The 23,991-nt window shown below is 34.7% G+C and overlaps 2 protein-coding genes across 2 annotated transcripts; one reads left to right on the top strand and one right to left on the bottom strand.

The window, feature by feature from the left end:
• The first annotated feature begins 5,830 nt into the window (after positions 1-5,830).
• Positions 5,831-9,274, top strand: LOC133682852 (probable sodium/metabolite cotransporter BASS3, chloroplastic). Its single transcript, XM_062106391.1, has 5 exons — positions 5,831-6,382; positions 6,936-7,031; positions 7,141-7,447; positions 7,539-7,786; positions 8,719-9,274. Exons 1-5 carry the CDS (start codon positions 6,018-6,020, stop codon positions 8,954-8,956), a joined length of 1,254 nt encoding a protein of 417 aa, XP_061962375.1. The 5' UTR covers positions 5,831-6,017; the 3' UTR covers positions 8,957-9,274.
• Positions 9,275-18,511: 9,237 nt separating this feature from the next.
• Positions 18,512-23,472, bottom strand: LOC133681732 (probable pectate lyase 8). Its single transcript, XM_062104851.1, has 7 exons — positions 23,193-23,472; positions 22,907-22,960; positions 22,521-22,586; positions 19,806-20,448; positions 19,581-19,684; positions 19,218-19,356; positions 18,512-19,131 (listed from the first exon to the last, which is right to left on the bottom strand). The coding sequence occupies exons 1-7, from the start codon at positions 23,291-23,293 to the stop codon at positions 18,910-18,912; spliced, it is 1,329 nt and encodes a 442-aa protein (XP_061960835.1). The 5' UTR covers positions 23,294-23,472; the 3' UTR covers positions 18,512-18,909.
• Positions 23,473-23,991: the final 519 nt, after the last annotated feature.

Here is a 23,991-nt window from a genome sequence, read left to right as displayed (position 1 = left end):
CATGCGATGCTTCATTTATAGCTGCCAGCCTTCATCTTTGAATTGCTGTCATCTCTCACTCCTTTTATTGGATTGTTCGATCTAACTGGGACGACCACTCATGTGCAGCAGCAATCAGCATCATGTTTTATCTACAGTTAATTATATTTTGGTCCTTGTAGTTTAGCTGAAACTAATTTAATTAGTCCTTATTGTTTTAAAAACTATATATTTAATCCCTATATTTTTTAAATCAATTTATAACTTTATCTTCTCTGTTTATTTCATATTCTTTCCAATTTATCTTGATTTTTTGTTTTTATAAATAGAAAAAGAAAAAGAAAAGGATAGGATATGATGGAAGGACTTATGAGAAAAGAAGACATTTGATGAAACAAGATATTATTAAATTAAGTATGATTAATATTAGTCAAAGAGTTATTTTGGCAAACTAAATGTAATAAGTTATAAAGAACTCTTCTATCTATAAGAAATAGCTGCCTAGCCGAACTGCAGGACAATTTTATATATATATATATATATATATATATATATATATATATATATATAATGACGTGGCTGTTTATGAGTAGGATAATAATTATTCAATTTAATGGTTTGATAGGTTTGTTTCGAGTTAGTTTTAGTTAAAAAAAATTAAAAATTAAAGAATAGGGACTATATTTGATTATTAAAAGGTGATGAGATTGAAAATAAATTTTAATTCTATAAAATAATTCAAATAAAAAATATTAATCAAAAGTAATTAATTACAAGAATGAAGATTAAATTTGATAAATTAAAAAAAATTAAATAAGGATGAAAATGAAAATAAATTTTAAATCTATAAAATATTTAAAATAAAAAAATATCAATTAAAAAAACTTGCATCAATTGCAAAGAAAAAAAAATTAAAAGAGCTATTGTGAAATTTTGAAAGGTCAAGGGTGAGAATTGAAAATAAAAGAGAAAAAAAAGAGGAAAAAAAAATTATATCAACACCAAACCACAGGGAATAACATCGCACGCACCGCTTGCACCACTTAAGAAGATAGGCCCCGGCACGAGGAATCTAAACACACTAAGGAATGTCATTTTTTGATGTTGTAATCTATCACACTCATTACTTGAGCACAAGAAGGAAACTTACTTTCTAGCATGCAATAATATATATATATATATATATATATATATATATATATATATATATAATAAAATATCAAATTGCAAACCAAATTTTAAAAAATAAATAAATAAAAGTACAAATAAATCCCTGAAACAAGGCAAGGAAATTTGGATTTTAAGGGCAAAAATTCATTTTATCATGCTATGAAAAGTAAAATATCGAAAAAGCTCAACCAAAGTTAAATAACCTTTTTGTTTTTAAGGGCAATTAAATAATTTTATTGTATAAAAAATCTGAAAATACCAAGTTACTTCTGGTCAAATCTAAAAAAATTAAACCATGTTACTCCTAATAATCCATTTAATAGTTTTTTTTAAAAGATTACAATATTAATTTTACTATTACAAACCATAATACATCAAGACATTTTTACCGCGCTTTACCTCCATCCTTTAGGTTTTCAAGTCTTGGCTTCTATTTCCTTTACATTGATGGGGTGAATAACAAGATGATAGAGCTTATTATTGTTTTTTTTTTTTAAAAAAAAAAAACATTGAAATTAAAAACACAATTGTAGTTCTAAAAGAAATGTTAAAACTCTCAACTTTTTATTAATCAATGTCTTCTCCCACAAGGCTTGTACAACTTTTTTGTTCTTTTAAATAGAAAATTTAGAGAGCCCTAAACTATCAAATAGAATAAATAAATAAATAAAATAAAATAAAAATCGAATCTACTAGTTTTTTTAATATGTAATTTGCCAAATAAAAATGAACATAAAACTCAAAAAATAATATATCACATGCTAGACAAATAAAGGTTTTTTTTTAACAAAAAAATTAATTCAGTACAATTTCATACAACTTAGAATTAAATTTGAAAATTATAAGTTAGATTGTGATTTGTTAATATTGAAAAACGTTTGGGTACTTATTCAAATTCAGTATTAAAGCTTATAATTAAACTAGCCAGCGTAATTGTGCTTTGTCACGGCTTGGATCAAAAGTCATTTTTTTAATACAAAAAAAGTGCGAGCACTGTCAACGTGGTTTTTAGTTTGATGATTTTTTTTTTAATTTTATAATTTTTTACTACAAATCAAATTCGGGCCATTAATAAAATAAATCAAGAATTATATACGTAAATAAATGTTAGAATGAGTTTTGATACACATCAAAGGTTAAAAGAAAAGCTAAGAGATAGAAGTAAATCAAGATATTTGATCTCGTATTATACGGAGCTATTTAATTATTATTTTTAATTAATTATATGCTAATAAATTATAGTGAAGATGGTCTTTTTTATGGAAATTGAAGCTTGTGAAGGCAAGGCATAGGAAGATCTAGAAACCAAACAAGAAATTAAGAAAAAAGAATTCTAGAAACTAAGGAGAAGAAATAAAGAAATACTTAGACCTTAGAAGATAGTGAAAGCAGATTATTAAAGAAATCAATCTGTGAGAAAGATGGAAAGAGCGAAGCTAAGTGAAGTGAGAATGGATTTCAGATCTAAGTTTATATTACTTTCTATAATTTTGGTAATCTTCTTTTAAAAATGTAAAAACGAATATAAAAATCAAGTTTACTTGATTTTACTCAATTTTACTAGATTTCAGTCTAGATTTATTATGTTTTAAAATTTGCACAATAAATATATATTTAATCGTACAATTATATGATTTTATGAGTCAACTTGTGATTCTAACAACATTAATCCAAATAATAGGGGTTACACTTCACTCTCATTAGGATGTAGGTAATTCAATGTTATTTTACAATAATATGCATTTATATTGTCTAATTGTAACTTTAAAAATACAATTAAAATGATATATTTGTAATGTTAGATGGTGTGCTAGTAGATTATTTTATTTTATAATTGAACTATTTGTTAAGAACATCAACTTAACATCAACAAATTATTATTGTTTAATATTTATGATACTTATCTTCTACAAGTCACGTGGACTTCGTATGAGAATAAATTAGGAGTTGCTCTAGTTTTTTGTATTACTAGGACAAGCATATAGATATCAATGATCCCATTTATAGTTTTTTATATGGTTAAGGTACATTATCTAGCTCAGGTAATGCGAAAATTTGGTTATAGATACAGCACATTCTAATCAACATAGATATGAGTGGTGCATTTTGTGCCATAAATTATAAGGTAAAAATAGTAATTATGACTGGATAAGCTATTATAAAGCTTATGTATCACAATGGGATGGATAGAGAAATGAAATATTTATAAAGATGCATCATGTGATTATAAGGTGCTATATCTATAACACATTAGAATGAGTGGTGCATTTTGTGCCATAAATTATAAGGTAAAAATAGTAATTATGACTGGATAAGCTATTATAAAGCTTATGTATCACAATGGGATGGATAGAGAAATGAAATATTTATAAAGATGCATCATGTGATTATAGAGGATAAGTAAATGATTTAATACATAAGTATCACACATCGGGTTATTACACCGGATCTCGAGTAGGTTCCTCCACCTACAAACATACAATACAAGCAACATGCTCAACAGATTCATAATATTGTAAGTAATTAAATATTTTTAGAATTAATATATGTTAAATGATGTGTTTTATTTATAGATATTTTAATTTAACATTAATGTTTTATTAATATTGGACTGACTTGTTGCTACGAAAGGATCAAGAAGCCACATTTATACTTTGTAATATTGATGAAGAACACAAAGGATACATTTATACATCTTGATGGTTCAATGTTTACCGTAATGCACTTGAGAACTTTGAAGAAATGTTAACTTTTGATGATGTCGTAGCAGAGGATGAGGTTACTCAAGTAGGAGCAAGATGTAGTCGTGCTATTAATGAGTCTAGATCATCTAGTAAACAATGTAAATATAAATAGATAGATGAGCCATGTTGACATATTTTAGGATTCAATTGTTTAAGTATTTCATATTTATTTTGTATATATGTATGTTATTTGCATTTGTCTCATGAAAATATTCTTATTTAAAACTACCGTTCATAAAATATGGTGGGTGAAAATAATTGAGTTTTGTGTTTTTAGTGGTAAGCCTGAGACTACTTTTGATTATGAAATGTGAGAATTTATTGCGTTTGATTATTGTGGTTATTTGCATATATTTAAAAGGTGACAAAATTTTGAGTGAAGTTTCTAAATAGAGGAAACTTTACCAAAATTTTGTTAAAAGTGAAAATTTTTTCATGTTTATACTTTGTAGGAATTTGAGCAAAACAAGAAATGCTTTAGATTCCATTAGCTTTGATAACATTGACCTAACTTTATATTTAAAATATTTGTGTTAAAATATTTTACTTTCATAATATTTTGATATTTTGTTTAAGTTGAATTACTTTAAGTTAAAGATCTATTTAATCTTGACTATTTAGAAATATTTTAAATTTTGAAATTATATTTGTTTGACATTGTATTTATATTGCATAATTTATAATTAATTTATCTTGAATTTGAATTATATATATATATATATATATATATATATATATATATATATAATCCCGAAAACGGCACGTTGAAACATTTCGAAACTGAAACATTCCATTCCAATTAAAAAAACGAAATACCTATCAAAACAGAATTGACAACCTTGATAAAAGTCATGATGACCATTTTTTTTTAATTTTCTTTCAATTTCTTCTGGCTATTACTGTCTACTTTTTTTTTAAAAAATTTTGATTCATTTCTGTTGTTTAATTTTCTACCAAATAATTAAACAAAATCATCTTACTGAAATATAAAATCTATATATTTTTTTCATTTTTAAAATATGTTAACATAGTCTAAACATTAATTTTTTTATATAAAAATAAATTTAATCTGACCCGCATATTATCCAGTATAAACAGTTCTTTAGACAATGTTTGACACTGTGATTGGAAAATGTTTTTGAAAAATTTTAATTTTTTTAATTTTTTGCTTTAAATAAATATATTTTTGATGTTTTCATATCATTTTAATATATTAATATTAAAAATATTTTTTTAAAAAAATATTTTTTTAAAATAAAAAATATTTTAAAAAATAATTATTATTACGAAACTCCGAAACTCCCAACAGCTACGTAACTATTCTAGAAAGACCAGACACGCGGCCAAGTGATGCAGAGCCTCAGCGTTTAGACAATCAAGAAAGAAACAACCTCATCATCCACGAATCCATTGGATTCTGTCCTTTCTTCTTCCTATCACATAAAGTAAACGGCAAAATTAACCATCTGGACTGGACTATGCCTTGATTGATACTCGACCGTAATTAGCAACTTCTAGTCCCAGCCACTACAAACTCTACACGTCACCACCAACTGCATGATCACGATAGAGAAGAACCACACCTGAGCATTCTCTCTTAATCACTAATATTAAAAAATTAAGATTAAAATACAATCCTTTTCTCCGCTACTAAAAAGAAAGAGACAGTTTATTATAGCCTGGTTCCTGTATTTTAATGAAGCTAAAATACAGATCCTTATAGTTTGGGAAATATATATATTAGTCCTTCTATTTGTCAATATTTTAATAACTTCTCTCTAAAGGTAAGACTTTCTGGTATTTTCGGACCAAAAAAAGAGTAATTGAAGATGATCGATGCTCGATAAGGGATTATCTTCATGCTAAGGGACCCCTTAATGAATTGCAGTAAAATATAGGTACTAAGTTATAATTGACTCAAAAAATCCATAATATCTCCTCCCACACTCAAGCTCCATCTCCTCCACATCTTTTCCTAAAACTCCACCACCTCCCTTTCCCTCCCTACTTCGCCGGACTCCACCTCTCCCCGGCGGGCCTACCTCTTTAACCACCTCAAGAAACAAAATCCGCTGCCACCCAACACCCCCCCATTTTTTTTCTCCCTTTGTGAAACACAATTAAATGGCCTTAATCTCCTCCATCTCCCCAATACCAGTACCAAAACTCTCAATCTCTACAAAAGCTCAGAACGTCGTTTCTCCAACTTCTTATTCTTCATTTACTTGCCATTCTCTTCCAATGAAAAGATTAAATAAGGGCTGGCCGAAGAATGGAGCACGGTTTACATTTGCTTGTTCAACCTCACCGTTTATAGGAAGAGTTGGGTCACAGAGAAGAGAAGGCAACGTTTCTTTATTGCATTTTGGGATTAACCCAAATGCAGAGGTGGCAAAAACCGATTCTTCTCAGGTCTTATCAGCTATGCTTCCTTTTGTTGTTGCTGCCACCGCAATAGCTGCTCTTGCTCAGCCTGCCACTTTCACTTGGTTAGTTGCTTCTATATATAAATTTAATTTCCTTTTAGTATTCTTTTTTGTTACTAATCCTGAGAAAAAAAAATAGTCGCTGTTCCAGTACTTTTGGTTTAGTTAATGCGGGAAATTAGTCTTGTTCTTGGGATTGTCTCTGCTGCTTTTCCAGGATGGGTTGTGTTTGATTAGTCGTTTGTTGAGTCCCCGAGTTTTGATTGTTATATATATATATATATATATATAAAATGGACACTTTTCGAAACTAATCAATATTAAACTAAACTTAGCTTACTTCGATGTTGTTCTGTTTCAATATTTTATTTTGATTTTTCTTATGAAGTTTGATTGATATAATACTTCTTTAATTGCCAATAATTTATTTATTAAAGAATATAATAGATGAATATGGTCAAAACTTGTGCTTTTTATTTCTTTCTGGTAGCTTTTCAGGATTTTTGTTGTATTCTTTTTCTGACTAAAAAGGCTTGGGACTGGTCTTTAAGGGCTCAAAAAGGAGTGTTGGATGCCTAATTTAGTTTGCAAGTTTGATTTTGAAACTTTGTTTCAGGGTATCGAAGGAGTTGTATGCTCCAGCACTTGGTGGGATCATGTTGTCAATTGGGATTAAACTTTCTATTCATGATTTTGCTCCTGCAATTAAACGGTATAGGTTTTTTTCTCGTTAATTTAATTCCTTTCTTTGAACTGTTGAATGTATTATGTCAATTTGCAAAATTTAGAATCAAGTTCTTTATTTTTTCCATCTGTTGCAGACCTTTACCACTATCTGTTGGGTTTATCGCGCAGTATGTGCTCAAACCAGGCCTTGGAGTATTAGTTGCAAAGGCATTTGGGATGTCTCAGATGTTCTTTGCGGGTTTTGTCTTAACATCTTGTGTTGCAGGAGCTCAGTTATCCAGCTATGCTAGTTTCTTGAGTAAAGGGGATGTAGCCTTGAGCATTCTCCTTACTAGCTCCACTACCATTGCATCAGTCCTTTTCACACCTCTTTTAACTGGTCTTCTCATTGGCTCTGTAGTTCCTGTTGATGCCATTGCCATGTCAAAGTCAATCTTGCAGGTAATGAGAGCTCTTTACTAACTGATATGTTTTTAGATTCACTATTTTATTTCTCCTCCCTCAAGTTTAACATTAGATTCCCTTTTTTAAGGTTGTCCTTATTCCAGTTACTCTCGGCCTCGTGCTAAATACCTATGCAAAGGAAGTTGTAAATTTACTGAATCCTGTCATGCCATTTGTTGCTATGGTGTGCACTTCGCTTTGTATTGGCAGTCCACTAGCAATAAATAGAAGTCAGATTCTTTCCAAAGAGGGTCTCTGGTTGATTTTTCCAGTATTGACATTTCATGCCGTGGCATTCACTTTGGGATATTGGGTCTCCAAAATTCCAGCTTTGAGGTAATTTCATAAATGCATTTTGGGTCGAGTGCATTTTGCAGTTTTGAAATTTAGAATTGATAAAAACCAGTCCTCATTGCCATTGTCCTGTTTTGTGACCCGCTTGTTGTGATCCTCATGCAATAGTTGTTCAAGTGATGTTCCCAGTCCCACCGTTATAAACTCCTCCTTTGGTTACTGTGCCAAAGCTATGGACTTGGTGATGGTTATGCTTATGTGGATGCTTGCAAATGTAATTTATTCTGGAAACCTCATATGACCATCTGACCTTACCCACTGTCAGATTTCACACATTGTTGGTTATTATACTGTTGCTTATTTCTTTCCATTTCTACTGCTTATGTTGGATTTTCAACCCATTCTGCTACATCATTCTGTTTTTCTGAACTTTTTCTTACGAGTGAATATTTTAGAAGCTGAAGTCCCTTAGTGAGAGTTTAACTCATGACCTCCTGCTTTACACGGGAGGCTAATACCAGTTGAACCTAAGGCCAATTGATGTTCCACTGAACTTATAACCTGCCTTTTCCAATCGCTGCCTCATGCCTTGAGATAATTCAACTTAACTCGAAATTTCTGAGAAGCTATTTGGTCCTGTGTGCTCTACGCAGATGTCAACTAATTCCTGGTAGAAAATTAGAGCAATGTTGGAATCCAGTTATTCTGATTTCTATCTCCTCTTTTGCCAGTTATAGCAACTCCCCTGACCTTTTGTGAATTCCTCAATAAGATGTTTGCTTTTAATATTGGCAATGCTCCCCGGAATAGGCTGAATGAAGGTTTGTGTAACAATCTAGAGCAGTTTATTTGCCCTTTAAAGCAGATTCTAGCAAATGCATGGTTGGTTTTTGTTTTTTCATCTTCCTGTACGAACGAGTTAGAATTTTGTATGAAGGGGGATAAGAAGTTAACTTCTGTGGTTATTGTCACAGGCAAGAGGAAGAAGCTTGCAGGACAATTTCATTATGTACAGGAATGCAAAGCTCCACCTTGGCTGGACTTCTAGCTTCCCATTTCCTCGGGAGCACACAGGCTGTCCCACCAGCATGCTCTGTAGTTGCCATGGCGATCATGGGTCTTTGTCTTGCCTCTTTCTGGGGTAATGGCTACCGGATAAGAGATATACCATCCCACCTTATCCCTGAATTTGGTTCTGCTGTCAAGGTCTAACATAGCAATTCCCAGGAGCGCTCTGTGGACTAGGTGGAGCTAATTTCGCACATAAAGAGCACTGAAGGACCCCTGGTACTGATGATTGAACCATCTAAACAAGGTGAAAAATAGCAAGATAGTATACAGGAGCGGGGAGGTGGGTATAGATAGATAGCGATACTGGCAGTGCCTGGTGTTGTATAGTTTAAAAGCTTTTTTCACCAGCTGCATCTTAAAGTTGCTACTATTGTATATATCAGAGGTATATAGATTACAAAATGTAGCGAATGCTTGAGGTGCTCTATCTTTCTATATAGCAATGGTTTGCTCCCTTGACTTTTTGAGTTTGAATTTAAAAATCAGCATTTAAAGGAATTTATAGGAGGCTGATCTAGGCAACAAACCCTATGATCGTCGAGAAAGTAAAGTTAACACCTGCTGATGAATAAACTGGTACTTGGCATGTTACCTCGCCTGAAGCCTAAACTTTGACCAAAATATGCAAGGTGTTTGATGGTCTAGGCTGGTCCTACATCCACCGAAAATAATCATCACAATTACCTTGTCCGAAGAAGTGGGGTCCTGAAGTATCGTGAACCAGAAAGAAGGTTGAAAAGATGATAATCATCACAATTAAAGACATGGGTGGGGCAAAGCATCGAAAAACAAAATACCATGAATTGCTATAATATTTTTTTTTTATGTTTTTTTTTAGATTTTTTTTAGTTATTATTATTATTATTACTACTACTATTACTACTACTACACTATAGCTATTTGCCCAAACTTGAAAAGCATTATACTTCCATAAGCAAGATCATGGTGGTGCAATAATGCTTTGACAATTTACAAGTGTCTTTTCTCTTTCTCTGCAATTGAGTCTTTTCTTTTTCTATGCAGCTGAGAGCAGAGTTTTTAAACCCGAACCGGTAGTCGACCCATCCCATGTGCCGAGTTTCAAGTTTTGACTGGGTCACCGGGTCAATTCTGATTTTTTAAATAAATCAAAATGACATTGTTTATTAAAAAAACAAAAGTCAACAGGTTGCAATCGAGTTTTTAACCGGGTCTTGTCGGGTCGTCGGGTTAACCAGCCGGGTCACCCCGAGTTTTGACTTCCTCTATGTTTTTTTAAACCCGACCCAATTCCAGCCCCGGGTCGACCCGTCGGGCCAGGTTTCAAAACTATGGTTGAGAGAGTTGCTTTTCGTGCAGACTTAGAAAGACTTTGGATTTTTTGAAGGCTCAGAGAGGCTTGAAAAAATAGGCCATCAGCTTGAAAATAATTAAAGAAACAAGTCAAGAGACAATGAGCTTGCACAACTAATTTTCACGTCTTAGGAGCTGTGTTCAATAGCGGCTTGGGCATAAGGATAAAATATATACATAGCTAGCTAGCTACCCTGCTTTTCCTTTGGGCTTAGAAAGCATTTGACTTGCACATGCATTGATTTTAATCTTGGCTTCGCTGTGGAGTTTGTATCAGGGACTGCGTGTCCATTAAGAATTATTATGCATTAAATGATTGTGACAGTGACATCATTATACACACATACTTGCCCTCACCTTGGTTTTCTCTACAACATTAGAAGGGCTGCTGCCATTTGTTTGGGGGCTAACATGAAATTCGTTTTTGACAAGGAATTGCAATGTCACATTTTCCTTTACTATTGTCTAGGTGGTAACCAGACTTTATTATTTTCCATTCTGTTTTGGTTAGCAGTTCTGTTTTGGTTAGTATAGTTGGCATATCTTTTTTATTTGTTTGTCATTGTCTCATTGCATTGGGTGGTGCTCTTCTGGGGTTTTTTTAGTAATTCAATTCTGTCAGCTCCCAACTCCCTCTTCATCGTATATGATATTTTAAGGTTTTTTTGTGCAAATTTTTTTCTTTAGGTTGGGTTAGCTTTTTTTCTTCATAATTTACGATCTTTCAGAACCAACTGCCCTTGCTATATTTTGTTGCACCAGTTTAGTCATCTTTTTTTCGTTGCATTACCTATCATGTTTTTCCTATGTGAACCTTCTAATTCCCTTATTTTATTTTTTGCGTCATGTGGTTCAGGTTGTCTTGGTTTTCAGATTGTTTGGCTGCCTTTGTTGGTGTGTGTTTTTTGGCTTCTGTTGAGGTGAGTTGGACTTTTTATCTTTGTTTTTTTTTTTGTTTTTTCATGCATAATTGTTAGTGTACATTGAATGAACATGAATGCACTGCACCAACAAGTAACGTTTGTTGAGGGTTCAAATGGAATGTGCTTTAATTTAGCATTGAATTCTTTCTATTTATGTCTGCCAGGTTGCGTCTGATTACTTTAATTTTTTCAGACTTTTGTTTTGCCTTGAGCTTTGCATGCTTCTCTCTCAGCTTTTACTCCTTTTTTTTTTCAGTGCAAGCCAGCCATAATTTGTCATGCTTTCTTGTTTTTCATCAGGTCTTTACATTTTTTCCTGGGTTGTCTTTAGCTTCATCTACTGCTTATTTCTCTACTTTGGATCAATGGCTTTACTGTCTATTTTTTATGCTTCATGTAAGTATCTTTTGCTTTAAAATATGCCCTTTTTTGTTGCTTGGCTGATTATCATTATGGTCTATAATTTCTTCCATTTCAGTGCACTTCAGGGATTTTCATTGGTGATGCTCTTTTTTTAGTTTGCTTTAGTGTTTGGCTCTTTTTTTTATTAGTCTGCAAATGGACCATCATTGATAGTACCCACTCATTGATTGTTTATAGGATTGCATGTCATCTCTTTTCTCTGATTTTCTAACAAGTTTTTTTAGTTTTTGCCAAGTTTTTTAGTTTCTTTGTGATTTTTTAGACTCATTTAGAAAAAAAAATTTCATTGCATTGTTTAGCTTTTTTTAATTCTAGGATGCAATTGTTCCTTCAGCTAACCCTGTTGTGTGTGCTTATTTTTATCTTAAAGGGTGCACATGGGTTGTATTCTGCAGCTTCTTGATTTTTTTTAACATGGTAATGCCTTTTAGGTCTATTCTCTTCCTTTCCAAGCAATTCCCTGCCATGTTTTTATATGCTTTTCTCTGGTTGTAAGCTTTCCTTTGTTGGTTTCTCATGCTATTATTTGCGTTGGTTTCTCATGCCATCATTTGAGTAGTGATTTTTGTTGATGTCTTGATTTATAACTTGCATGATTTTTTGTTCAATCTCTTTAGTGTAGTTTTGTGCTTTTGTGATATGGTTGTCCAAAGGTAGATTTTGGAGTAATTGGTTGAAATATTTTGCTTTCTTTTTACTGTGCATTGGTTCCCAGATTCTTCATCGTTTCTTCTTTTTTATTTCACCCATAATTGCATATTGGTTTGTTGTCGGTTTTATGCATTAGTTTTTTTTATTTTCCTATTATTTATCATCGGTTTTTCTTAGTTGCTGCAATTCTTCATTTTCTCTATCAGATTATCTTTCAAGAAAGGACTTAGATTTCAAAGTTAGAACATGTATTCATGTTGTTGTCTGCATCTCAAATTATTATACATGGGTGGGTTGAGAGGGCACATTGTCACGTTTTGTTTCCATGATACTTGACATGTGGCTTTTGACTTTTAGCATATAGAAGCTACTGACCAACTATTTGTTTAACACATGAGGCAACTGTTATGACATACAAATGTTGCAAGGATTTTATCCTGCAAAGAAAATGTTGGTCGTTTCTTTTGCCTGGCACTGGATCTAGGCCATTTATTAGATGTGGGGAAAATAAAGTGACTAATAGAAATTGTTTATTTTAATTATTAAGCCAATATTGATACCAGATTTCTATTCTATTTTACCATTTCTGAAATTTAGATATATAAGAACTCAAGTTTTGAGAGTTTCATCATAGTGTCAAAAAAATAAAATAGATTAGAATATACTATGTGATGCTGAGATATATTAAGAATTGAGATGCAATAAAATTATACCAACACTATTAATAAATAAATAAATTGTAGTAATCAAAATAGGACAAAAAAAATTGTCTGAAAAATCAAGACAATCCCCAATAAGAAAAAAATTGAGTTGCTCTGTATTTTTTAAACCCTTAATTTTAGTCTTCAAGATTTTAATTCCTCTATATTTTTTAATTTTGTTTTCATTGCTCTATTACCATGAGAATGCTTTTTTTATGAACTCATTTCCTGATTGCCTTACTTTTTTTATGAACTCATATACAATTACATCTTTATTTCTCATTTCTTATTTATCTTCAAGAATCTTTGATGTTTATTGCTTTGAGAATAACTTGTAGCTTATAGTTACATTTATCTCTTGTTGTAGAAAAAAAACTAGTATTCGGTTAATCAATGTTTCTTATCCAGCATTGGACATCTTCATCACGTGCTTTTTTATTGCAACTTACCATTCATTGACATCCACTTTTCTATATGTATAAGGCATAAAATACTTGGCTCTAGGCACTTTTGTTCTGCTTGGATTTAACTGTCTTTACTTAACTTTTGCAATCCACCATCAACTTCATGAATTCCATGCCTTTTGCTTCATAATATTTCTAATTATTTTATCATTATCTATTATAATAATTAGAATTAAATTTCACTTAAAAAGCCCGCAACATCGTGCGGGCATCAAAGCTAGGATATACATATGTTTTGTAGGGGTGGCTATTTTTCAGGCTGGTTTGGTTTTTACTTAAACCAATAACCAAACTATTTTTTTTTCAAAATTGAAACCATTCCAAACTGATCAATTTTGGAACGGTTCGATTAATTTATATAAAAAATTAGAAAAAACCAACATTAGTTTTTTTTTTTTGTCTTCTGCTTCCTGAGAAGAGCCTACTTCAGAAAATTCATGAGAAGACATGTAACAACTACCACTGATTCATCACCTCTATTGATCTGATCAAAACTCTTATATTTATTATCGAGTCCTTCCCATTTTATCTATTTAGTAGCTTCAATCACTTAGTTTCAAAGTGCATAAGAATAGAATCAACAAATAAATGTTTATTGGACCCAATTCATAACTGCAAAACCTTCATCAAGAATTAAGATAAAATTAAAAGAACAAAAATTAAAAGAACAAAGAAAACTAAACGCACATAAGACACAACCCTATAAGACCGGAACGTTTCTTTCCATGTCCCGCATTTTAACCCAGGTGCGCATTGATTGTGTGCCATGGAATGGTCTGAAAATATCAAAAGCAAGCTTTAGGAAGAAACCAATGACTTTTTTACCAGTTTCCCACAGACGAAGCCACTAATGAAGTTCCAAAAAATCCAAATAGCCTAAGAATAGGGTTCCTAGGTTGGATAATCGGTTAATCAATTGATCCTAGCAATCTCATCCATTCTTTCTAGCTAAGGTGTTTGATAACATATACTTGGTGCTTAATAGGCCAGGTGGCTTGTGACTAGTACGTGTAAAGGTTCTTTTTAAGTGGAGATAAGGACTCTCTGATGCTTAAATAAATATCTTTTTAGAGATAGAAAATATAAAAATATTCTAGAAAAAAATGCAGTAAATAATAAAGATTGTGAATAATTGATTTGAATATTTTATTGTGTATTTATAGCCCATGAGTCTTGTTTTTTTTGTAAAAAAATAGGTATGAAGTGTAATTTTACCATGATAGCATTTAATAAGGTATAAATATCCCTTACATCTATATTAATGCTTGATAGAAATATGATGGGTCCTTGAATGACTTTTATAAACCTAAAAGGTATAGGAAGATTAAGGTCCAAGATGTCAGATGTAACTGAGCCCATGGAGGTTGAGCTCTTACCCTAGGCTAGACCCAAGAGAGGAGGGCCATCTCTTTGGACGTGTCCCGGGTAGAATGGTCATTTCGTTAGGCGTACCAATGGAGGATGATTGTTACCTTGGACTTGTCAGACTGTCAAGTTCAAGTACCTTGAGTTTGACATGTTTGCTAGATCTATGTTATCTTGGACTTGACTGACTATTAAGTCCAAGTGCAATGGACTTGGCGGACTGCCAAGTTCTTGTGCCTTGGATTTGATATGTTTATCAGGTCCACGTTATCTTGGACTTGGCTGACTGTCAAGTCTAACTGCAATGGACTTGGCGGACTGCCAAGTTCTTATGCCTTGGGTTTGACATGTTTGCTAGACTTACATTACATTGGACTTGACAGATGGCTATATCTAAGTACTTTGAGTCTGCCATGTTTGCTAGATCCACGTTATCTTGGACTTGGCATATTGTCAAGCCTAATCACTTCGGGGTTTGGCCTGTGCCAAACCTAGCGTGTCGGGGTTTGACACACTACTAAACCCAATTGTGTTTGGGTCTGGCTAGAGCCAGACCCAACAAGCCCAGGGCTTGGTATATTATCAAACCTAGTATTCCCGAGACTTGGCACACTACCAAGCCCAATCATCTCTGGGTTTGGTTAGCATCAAAGTCAACATGCCCGGGGCTTGGCACACTACCAAACTTGGCATACCAGGGCTTGGCCAGCGCCAGACCTAACATGCTTGGGGCTTGGCATCAGAACGCCTTCACTAAGACGTATTTGTTTTCCTGAAAATTTATACCTATAAATCTTTTTTTATCCGGTTTTTTTTGTAAAGATATATTGATTAAAATTTATTTCATTAACATGTACATAAGATAAGGGTTGTTTTTATACTCATTAATCAATGTTTTACCAGAGTTTTCCAAAATATTCATGGTAGAATGTGATGCTTCTGGAAATGGGTTAGGAGCTGTTTTAATACAGGAAGAGAGGCCTTTAGCTTATTTAAGCTAAGTATTAAAAGGTAAAAATTTGTTCTTATCCACTTATAAAAAAGATTTTTTTGGCTCTTGTGTTAGCACTTCAAAAATGAGACATTATCTGCTAAGGCACAGATTTAAAGTAAGGACTGACTTAGCTCTGAAGCACCTTTTGGAGCAAAAGGTTGGAACACTTTTTCAACAAAAGTGGATAACAAAGCTGTTAGGCTTTGATTTTAGTGTGGAATATTGTAGTGGCAAAGAAAATAAGGCAGCAGATGCTCTCTCCAGGTTACCGGACCATAAGAATAGTTCAGAACCAGAGGGGACTATGACTAATTATGGAGAAGCCAAGGCCATCAGCATGGTTACGATTAATTGATAGGAAGAGCTCCATCAAGTATATCACCAAAATCCCCAGTTGCAATAATTACTCAACCACTACCATCAAAGTGATCTTGATCCCCTCAAGTACCAGGTTAGATGGGGGTTCTTATTCTATAAAATGAGGGTACACTTTGGAACCTTAAAGGTGCAGCGAGAGCAAGTTATGCAGCAATTTCATAGCAGCCCCATGTAAAGGCATACTGGTTCACAAAAGACTCACTTCAGGCTCAAGAGGGAATTCTTTTGGTATGGCTTAAGAAAGGACATCAGAAAATTAATTAGAGAATGCATGGTATGCCAAAGGAACAAAAGAAAAAACCTCAAACCAGCTGGGGCTTTGCAACCTTTACCAATACCAAGTAAAGTATGGGTAGATATTAGTATGAACTTTATAAAGGGTTTACCTTTGTCCAAGGGGTATAATGTAATCATGGTGATAGTAGACAAGTTTAGCAAGTACAGTAATTTTATACCAATGACACATCCATATACAACAGCAATAGTAGCAAAGGCATTTATAAAAAACATATTCAAATTACACGACATACCACATAGTATAGTCAGTAATCGAGATACAATATTCACAAGCAATTTTTGAAAAACAAATCTTCCATTTAAGTGGAACCAAGTTGTTAATGAGTTCAACCTATCATCCTTAAATGGATGTGCAGACATAGGTAATGAATAAATGGTTAGAAGGGTACCTCAGGTGTTTTACTAGTGATAGACCCAAAGATTAGGTCAGTTGGCTACCTTTAGCCAAATAAACACATAATACTTCAGAGCACTGCTCTACAGGGTTTACCCCCTTTGAGATAGTATACGGACAAGAGCCACCATGACTCCTCCCATATGAGCTTGGGACCACAACAGTACAAGCAGTTGAAGATGAAATGAAAAGTCAAGATTGAATCCTTAACTTGGCATGGAAAAACCTGCAAGAAGCTCAAACGAGAATGAAGTTATACGCAGATAAAAAGAGAACATAGAGGGAGTATAGAGTGGGGGATTGAGTCTATTTAAGGTTAAAACCCTATAGACAGATGATAATAGCAGTGAGGAAAAGCTTGAAGCTTTCTCCAAGGTATTTCAGGCCCTTCCAGATCATTCAAAAAATTAGGAAGGTTGCATACAAGCTTGATCTACCCAAAGACTCCAAGATTTACCTAGTATTTCACATCTCTTGCCTCAAGAAGAAGATTAGAACTCAGTTAAATCCTAACCCTAGACTGCCGACAGTGATGGAAAAAGGCACACTAACCCCCAAACCAAAGAAAATATTAGAAAAAAGGCTTAAGAAAAAAGGAAATTGCGCAGGAGTTGATTTCTTGATTCAATGGAAAAGAGCTAACGAGGAAGATGCCACCTGGGTGAATGTAGAGGAGCTGCGTAAGACATATCCTGAACTCGTGGGCGAGTTCATCTAAAAGGAAAGGTTATGTTGCACGCCTAAAATGTTTAAGAGAAATGAAGCTAAGCAAGCTAGGGAATCACTTTAATTATTAAAGGGATATTGTTAATTTAGTTGTTATGTGATTTATTATTTGGTAATGCACAGTCCGTGCGAAGTGGGTCAGTTATTTCCTATTAAAGACCAGTTAAGTGGGTCAGTTATTTCCTATTTATTTGCAAGTCTGTAAAACGCCTATTAAAGGCTAGAGCATTAGGAATGAAAGGCATCATTTGAATCTCAATTGTGTCGTGTGCATATGTGGTGGTTTCCTAGCTCCTCAAATTGCCAAAATTCATTTATATTAATTCTTTAGGTATAACATGTAGTTGTTGTTGTCTTGTTGGCGTGGTGATTATGATCAGTGATGGGGGGCTGTATTGTGTTAGTATGTTAGAGGAGGTAGTGATCTGGTGAGGAGGGGGCAGTGGTCTGGTCGATTTGGTGGATAATGAATCTGCTGGTGTTTGAAGGAGATAAAATGAGTTTGAGGCTTTTGTCGAGGGGAACAAGTCTATAGGCTTAGGGTAAAGGATTGGCCTGTGGTTTACTAAGGGTTGTTTGGTAGAGAGGGAGACTAGTTTGGGAGGAAGGAAAAAAATGGAGGGTCGGCGGCTAGTAGGGTTTTTTTTATGGCCCCTTGCCTTTGTGTGTACGTGCACGCGCGTGTGTGTGGGGCCGCCTATTTATAGGTGGAAAAGTTTTGTCTTCTTCCCTCAATTATTTGGTCCAACATTTGTATTTTGATTTTTTTTTTTTGAAAAGTAACATCAATGTTGATTTAATGAGAAAAATCAATGATTTTAAAAATAACGTATTAAAAGCTGAATGCGTTGAAAAGACATTTGAAATTTGAATCTTTTTGAGACAATACTGAAAATGACGCAATACATCAAGAACATAATTTTTTTGGGTTTTTGTTGTTTTTTTTTCTATTTTATTAGTTTTTTTTCTTAAAAATACTTTAAAAATAGGGTCGGTACAAAAATAAAAGGACCAAATGATCAGAGAAAAGAACCTTGGTGCTAGCAAATTAAACAATATCTGTGACATGGTTGATCCAATAGAGAATTGAATTATACAGTAGAGAAGAAGCAAATGGACTATACTCTATGAGGAATAGAGATGTGGAACAACACTGCAGCATTTAAAGCAGGCCGAGGTCGATCGGTGGCAAAGGTTACAGGTGGAATATTGCATATTGGTGTGACAGCAGTGTGGCACATGTAGTATAAATGTACATTTGCCAGATATTTGGTGGGCAGGGCATCGGGGAGAAGTACAGAGAAGGGGATGATATTGTAAACACAGTAGCTGCAAACTTACTGGATACTGCTATTATAACCATAACAGGGGAAGGAAAATGAAAAATTTTGAATGTTTTTTTGTACTCAACTCTTTCGTTTTTTAAACTATTGATGGGATTGAGAATTAACATCGGCGGCCCCTGCGGCAGACTAGGGCTCCAGCATTTGAAGTGATGACCCCGACCATCGATGAGGACTTGGCCCCTAAGCTTGAGGCCCTGGCATAGCTGGCTGCAGCTCCAGCTCCTGATGGAATGAAGTAGGCTCCGTTTAGCAGGAGGTCGCCTTCTGATCTCCAATTCCAATGCCTCCATACTCCAGTTTCCGTGTCTACCCTTTTTGTCACCTGCCAGTATAAATTTTGTTCTCGTGACTGTAATCATCACATGATCATCGCTGTCACAAGAAATTGCATGTTCATTTAGTATATACCTCTTTGGCAAAAGCGTTGGCAGGGGCAAGATATCTGTTGCCCTGGCTATTAATCGTGGGATTAGCACTTCCTCCAATGGCATACATTTCCCAGTGCGTGTAGTCATTGTTCACTACGTGGAAATACCCATGCCTGCACCTGCAAGGTTTATGAATTGACCTCGTTAAGATCATTCTATAAATCCTACGAGGAAACCGCACAAGGGATACATACATACATACATACATACATACATACTTTTATGAATTGACCTCGTTAAGATCATTCTATAAATCCTACGAGGAAACCGCACAAGGGATACATACATACATACATACATACTGTATGTATGTATGTATGTATGTCGGTTGATGGTCAGTTACCTGGGCATTCTCTGGATAAGACCTTCACCAAAATGGTTATAGGCAATGGTCACTTGCATCTGCTTATCTCTTTTATAGGAGTCACTGTGGCCTAATAGCATAACCTGTTATTCAATTTTGAAGAAAAACTCCGTCATTCCACACTTTTATAAGCTCATATAATTAAAAAACAAAAAAACAAAAAAACAAAAAAACAAAAATTGATGGATAGAAAGCATAATTGACCTCGTTATGGTGAGTGAAGTAGTTGTTCGAGATGGTAATGGCGGTGGACCCCATTATAGCATCAATAAGGCCATCTGCGCAATTTGAAAGAGAATTGTGATCAATCCAAATGTGGCTTGCTCCAAAAATGGAGATACCGTCTCCGTCAGCCATAGTTCTCCACCCATAATGGCTAGGCGAGCTACGAACCATCGCATTGCCTGTACTCTTACAATCATGTATATGGAGACCATGAATTATGACGTTCGAGACAAACTGGATGGTGATGCAAGCCCCATTGGCAATGTGGACATTGGTTCCACGAGCATCTATGGTCTTGAAGCTGTTCATGATAAGCTCTTGCTTGAGGGTAATCACCATGTCCCTCTTGAACACAATCCACAAAGGCTGGTCTTGAATGACAGCATGGCGTAGAGTCCCTGGTCTTGGGTTAACAGGGTCATCATCGCCAGGGTTACTAACAACATAGTATTTTCCATCGCGACCTCCGACAGCATTGCGTCCAAAACCAATGCCACAGTTAGCAAGGCGCTTTCTGTGGAGTTGCCAATGGGGATCACATCGCCAACAATCATCAATAGGATTGCCAGTTACGCATGAGAAAAATCCCAATTTCCTCCTTTCAGTGCTGTTGCGTATGCTCCTGGTAAAAACAGAAATCACGGTTATGAAATTGCTATCACCGTCGTCTAATTAATCAAGTTGTTCCTTTCCTTTTCCAATGAGCTGACACGCGAGTTACTAATTATCCACGAGTAACCAGTCTGAAGTCCAAGTTAAAGCACGTGTAGCAGAAAAATAAGAACGAAAAGGCAAACAATTATGTACATTTATCGCAACAACATCAGATGTGTTCAAAGTCGCGGACCAATATAGTGTAAGTATTTAATCTAACACTTGGAAGTTAAAGCAGGCTGTCCCGCTTCAAGATGTGTAGGCCATGTGATGGGAGATGGATACCGTGCGTACGTAAAAGCGTGTGATTCTCTCCCTCAATTTGCTGTGTAAGAAATAAATGCAAGACTGGGGGAACGAATTCCTGTCTGGTACTTGGCGTGTCGGTGGACAATAAAAATGTGGACATTTAGTGAGTTCATGGTGGCCCTATTGGATAAATTGAGCAGCTGCTGGATCAACAAAAAGGACATGGACAAAGGCATACGGTATGAAGCCAGATCTGTGCTATGTGACTTGTATCTACTGTCTCTTGACAGGCTGGAGAATAGGAGCAGAATCTAAGTTGTCTTCCCCACCTGGTCTTTTTACAGGGCGATGTACGTAATTAATACAGTTCCAATAAATCTAAAATGTGAATTTTAGCCTTGCTGGAAAAATTTATGAATTTATAATGGTGTGAAAGAATAACTACAGCTCAATTCTTTAGAAGTGGGACAGAACTTGAGTGCAATTGATTGTAGAATTTAGTGGCAACTGGAGGTGGAATCCTATATTATATATAAACAACGCAGATTAGCACCCATAATTTGATTCAAGAAACTAACTTATCAGTAAAATTAGAAGACTCAATGCAAAAGGATGTAAACTCTACCATCAGAAGGGTTTGGTATGCTAGATATCCTGCAATCTGGTAAAAGCAAAAGTCAGCATGCAAAACGGCATCTCCTCTGAATATTTTTTTTTCTCTCGTTTAATGTACACTCAAACTCAACAATGACTTCTTAAAAGGCATTAAAAAGACCATTAAATAATCACAGGCGCATTTGATATAAAGCTAGTGTACTTGTGAATGAGATTTGGACTGGGAAAGAAGACGAGGACAGGAAATAAATTAAGGGCGTGGTGCGCGGATCTCAGGACATGTGCATGTGCATAAACTGGCAGCAAGATTAAAAGGTGGAAGGAGAGAACGCAACAGTAGAGAACATGGTTGTTGATTAATCCTCAAACGATAGATGGGAGCTTCTTGAACAATAATTTAAGGGGTCTTTTATTTATCACAAAAACCGACAGTAACAGAGAACCAAAAGCGCATAGACATTAACATGGATCGATGAAGCAAAGCAGCTAGAAATTATCCTTAGATTTAAACAAGCCCTCTCCTACCTTCTCCCTTTTTTATTTCCCACCTGATTAGTAGTTAGTAACGCGTTTTTCTCAAATTAATTTGACGTATCCTGTATTGAGGCTTCATAAATACCATTTGTCATTGACTCTTTTGACTGAAACTTCAACACCAGCGAGGTAAAAAATACATCTAACGTTCCGAAAGACCAGTAGAGACTATGCTTGATATACATATCCTATTTATTTATTTATTTATTTTTTCCCCTTAATATTTCCAACAACAGGACTCTTCTCCAACAAATATAGCTTCAAACTAGCCACATCATTTGTCGTTGACTCTTTTGTGTTTGACAGGAATTTCAGCACCAGCGAGGTGAGAATGACATCTAATGTTCCAAAAGAGCAGTAAGAACTAAAAACTATACTTAATGTTAAATAAAGAAGACTAGATCAGGGTTTACTTTTGAGTTTAAATATGCACAAGTCATGTGGTCTCTTCGTAGCTCGAAAATTTAAGAAGTTCATTCAATGGAATCACGAGATTTATGGAAATAGAATGGCATTTGCAGAATAAAATAATAACTTAGCATGCATTAGACTTGCTCTTAGTAATTCTCATGGGAAGAGGGATCCAAAATAAATAAATTAAAAAACAAAAAACAAACCAGAGAGAAGGAAAGAGGCACTCACTCATCAACCATTGCAGCCACCTCCTCTGAATCCTCTACAGTATGCTCGTTCCATGCATCATCAGACCTGAAAACATACAAGTAAAACTGAATTTTAATTCAAAATGAAGAGATTTTCACATATTTGATGCCTCACAAAATCCTGTTACTCGAGTAAGGTCATTTTCGTACATTAAAAAAAACCCAAAGAGTGCGATTCTAACAAATATCTAAGCATAACGAATTAACGATCGGTCCGGATTAATTTTCCGGGCGCGATCTCAATGGCTTAAAATTAACGGATGTTATATAGATTCCGCTCGATTTCATCCAACGGTCCGAGTCCTACCATTTTCAACGTTTACGATTGGGACCTCTGTTCAGATTTATAACTTGTCTGTTACTCACCATTCTGCCATCGACGAGTTCTTTGAGCTTAGCAACTCCTGCGTTTCCTTCAACCTGACAGAATAAATACAAAATATCATGACGACTCTGCGTTGAACACTAACATTTTCTTGTTAATTCATTCAATGCAATAGACATTATGCAAATAGAAAATGCTCGTATACGGAGATGCTTTTGGAGCTTGCAATGAAGATCACGGTGATTCAAATGTGAAAAAAATGCACCTCTGTTTCCATTAATTCCTACTGCAGTCTTCTATATTGAATGAATTCTCATCAAGATGTACCTCAATTTCAGCTCGTCTTTCTCTTCCGCAGCGTTGACACTGAGAAACATAACTAGAACCAGCAATGTCCATGTACAAAAGCATCTTAGCGAAACCGCCATTGTTGAATCAAAGAACACACACTCTCTTATAATTGCTCTTTCTATTCTCTCTTTCTCTAGAAAAGAGAAAATCTCTGTGTTTCTTTTTCTGTGCACTGAAGAAGAAGAAGAAGAAGAAGAAGAAGATGGAGTCAGAGAAGAGGTGAAGCTGAGCTCTTTTTTTATAGTGAAAATTAAACGTCTGTCAAGCCTAAAATGTAAAATCACTTGCCTAACTTTTTTATTTAACCCTCCTTTTTAACTCTAGTTAAGTCAATTGACCCTCTAATATTAACCACATTTAACCGCCACCCTACCTCCCTAACCGCTACCAACTGATTTCTTCTCTCTCTCCCAAAGAAAGAGAGAGAGAGAGAGCCTTTAAGTCTCCACGTCTCATGTGTGTCGGTCCATCACGTGCCTGATCACCTCCTCTCTGACACATCAGCTCACAATCACTGGGGACCACCGTGGCCTTGTCAGCTTATTTATTTTGATTTACTGGTATTGGGTACTCGCTTTTGACGTTGAGTTATTGATACTCGCTAGTTATGTTTGCCACGCTGTCACATGTTTTTAGAATCCGGTATCGTACGAATTTGTCAGTTGATTGGAAGATGTACGTCGTTGACAGCTGTCCAGCTCATGAGTACGGTAAAAGGGGTCTATGTTCTTCAAGGTTACTGGTTCTTCCGGTTTGTGTCTCTGTGCAAATTCCC

This window comes from Populus nigra, chromosome 2 (genome assembly GCF_951802175.1).
Source record: "Populus nigra chromosome 2, ddPopNigr1.1, whole genome shotgun sequence".
NCBI lineage: Eukaryota > Viridiplantae > Streptophyta > Magnoliopsida > Malpighiales > Salicaceae > Populus > Populus nigra.
This window is presented reverse-complemented; position numbering and strand designations above follow the sequence as displayed.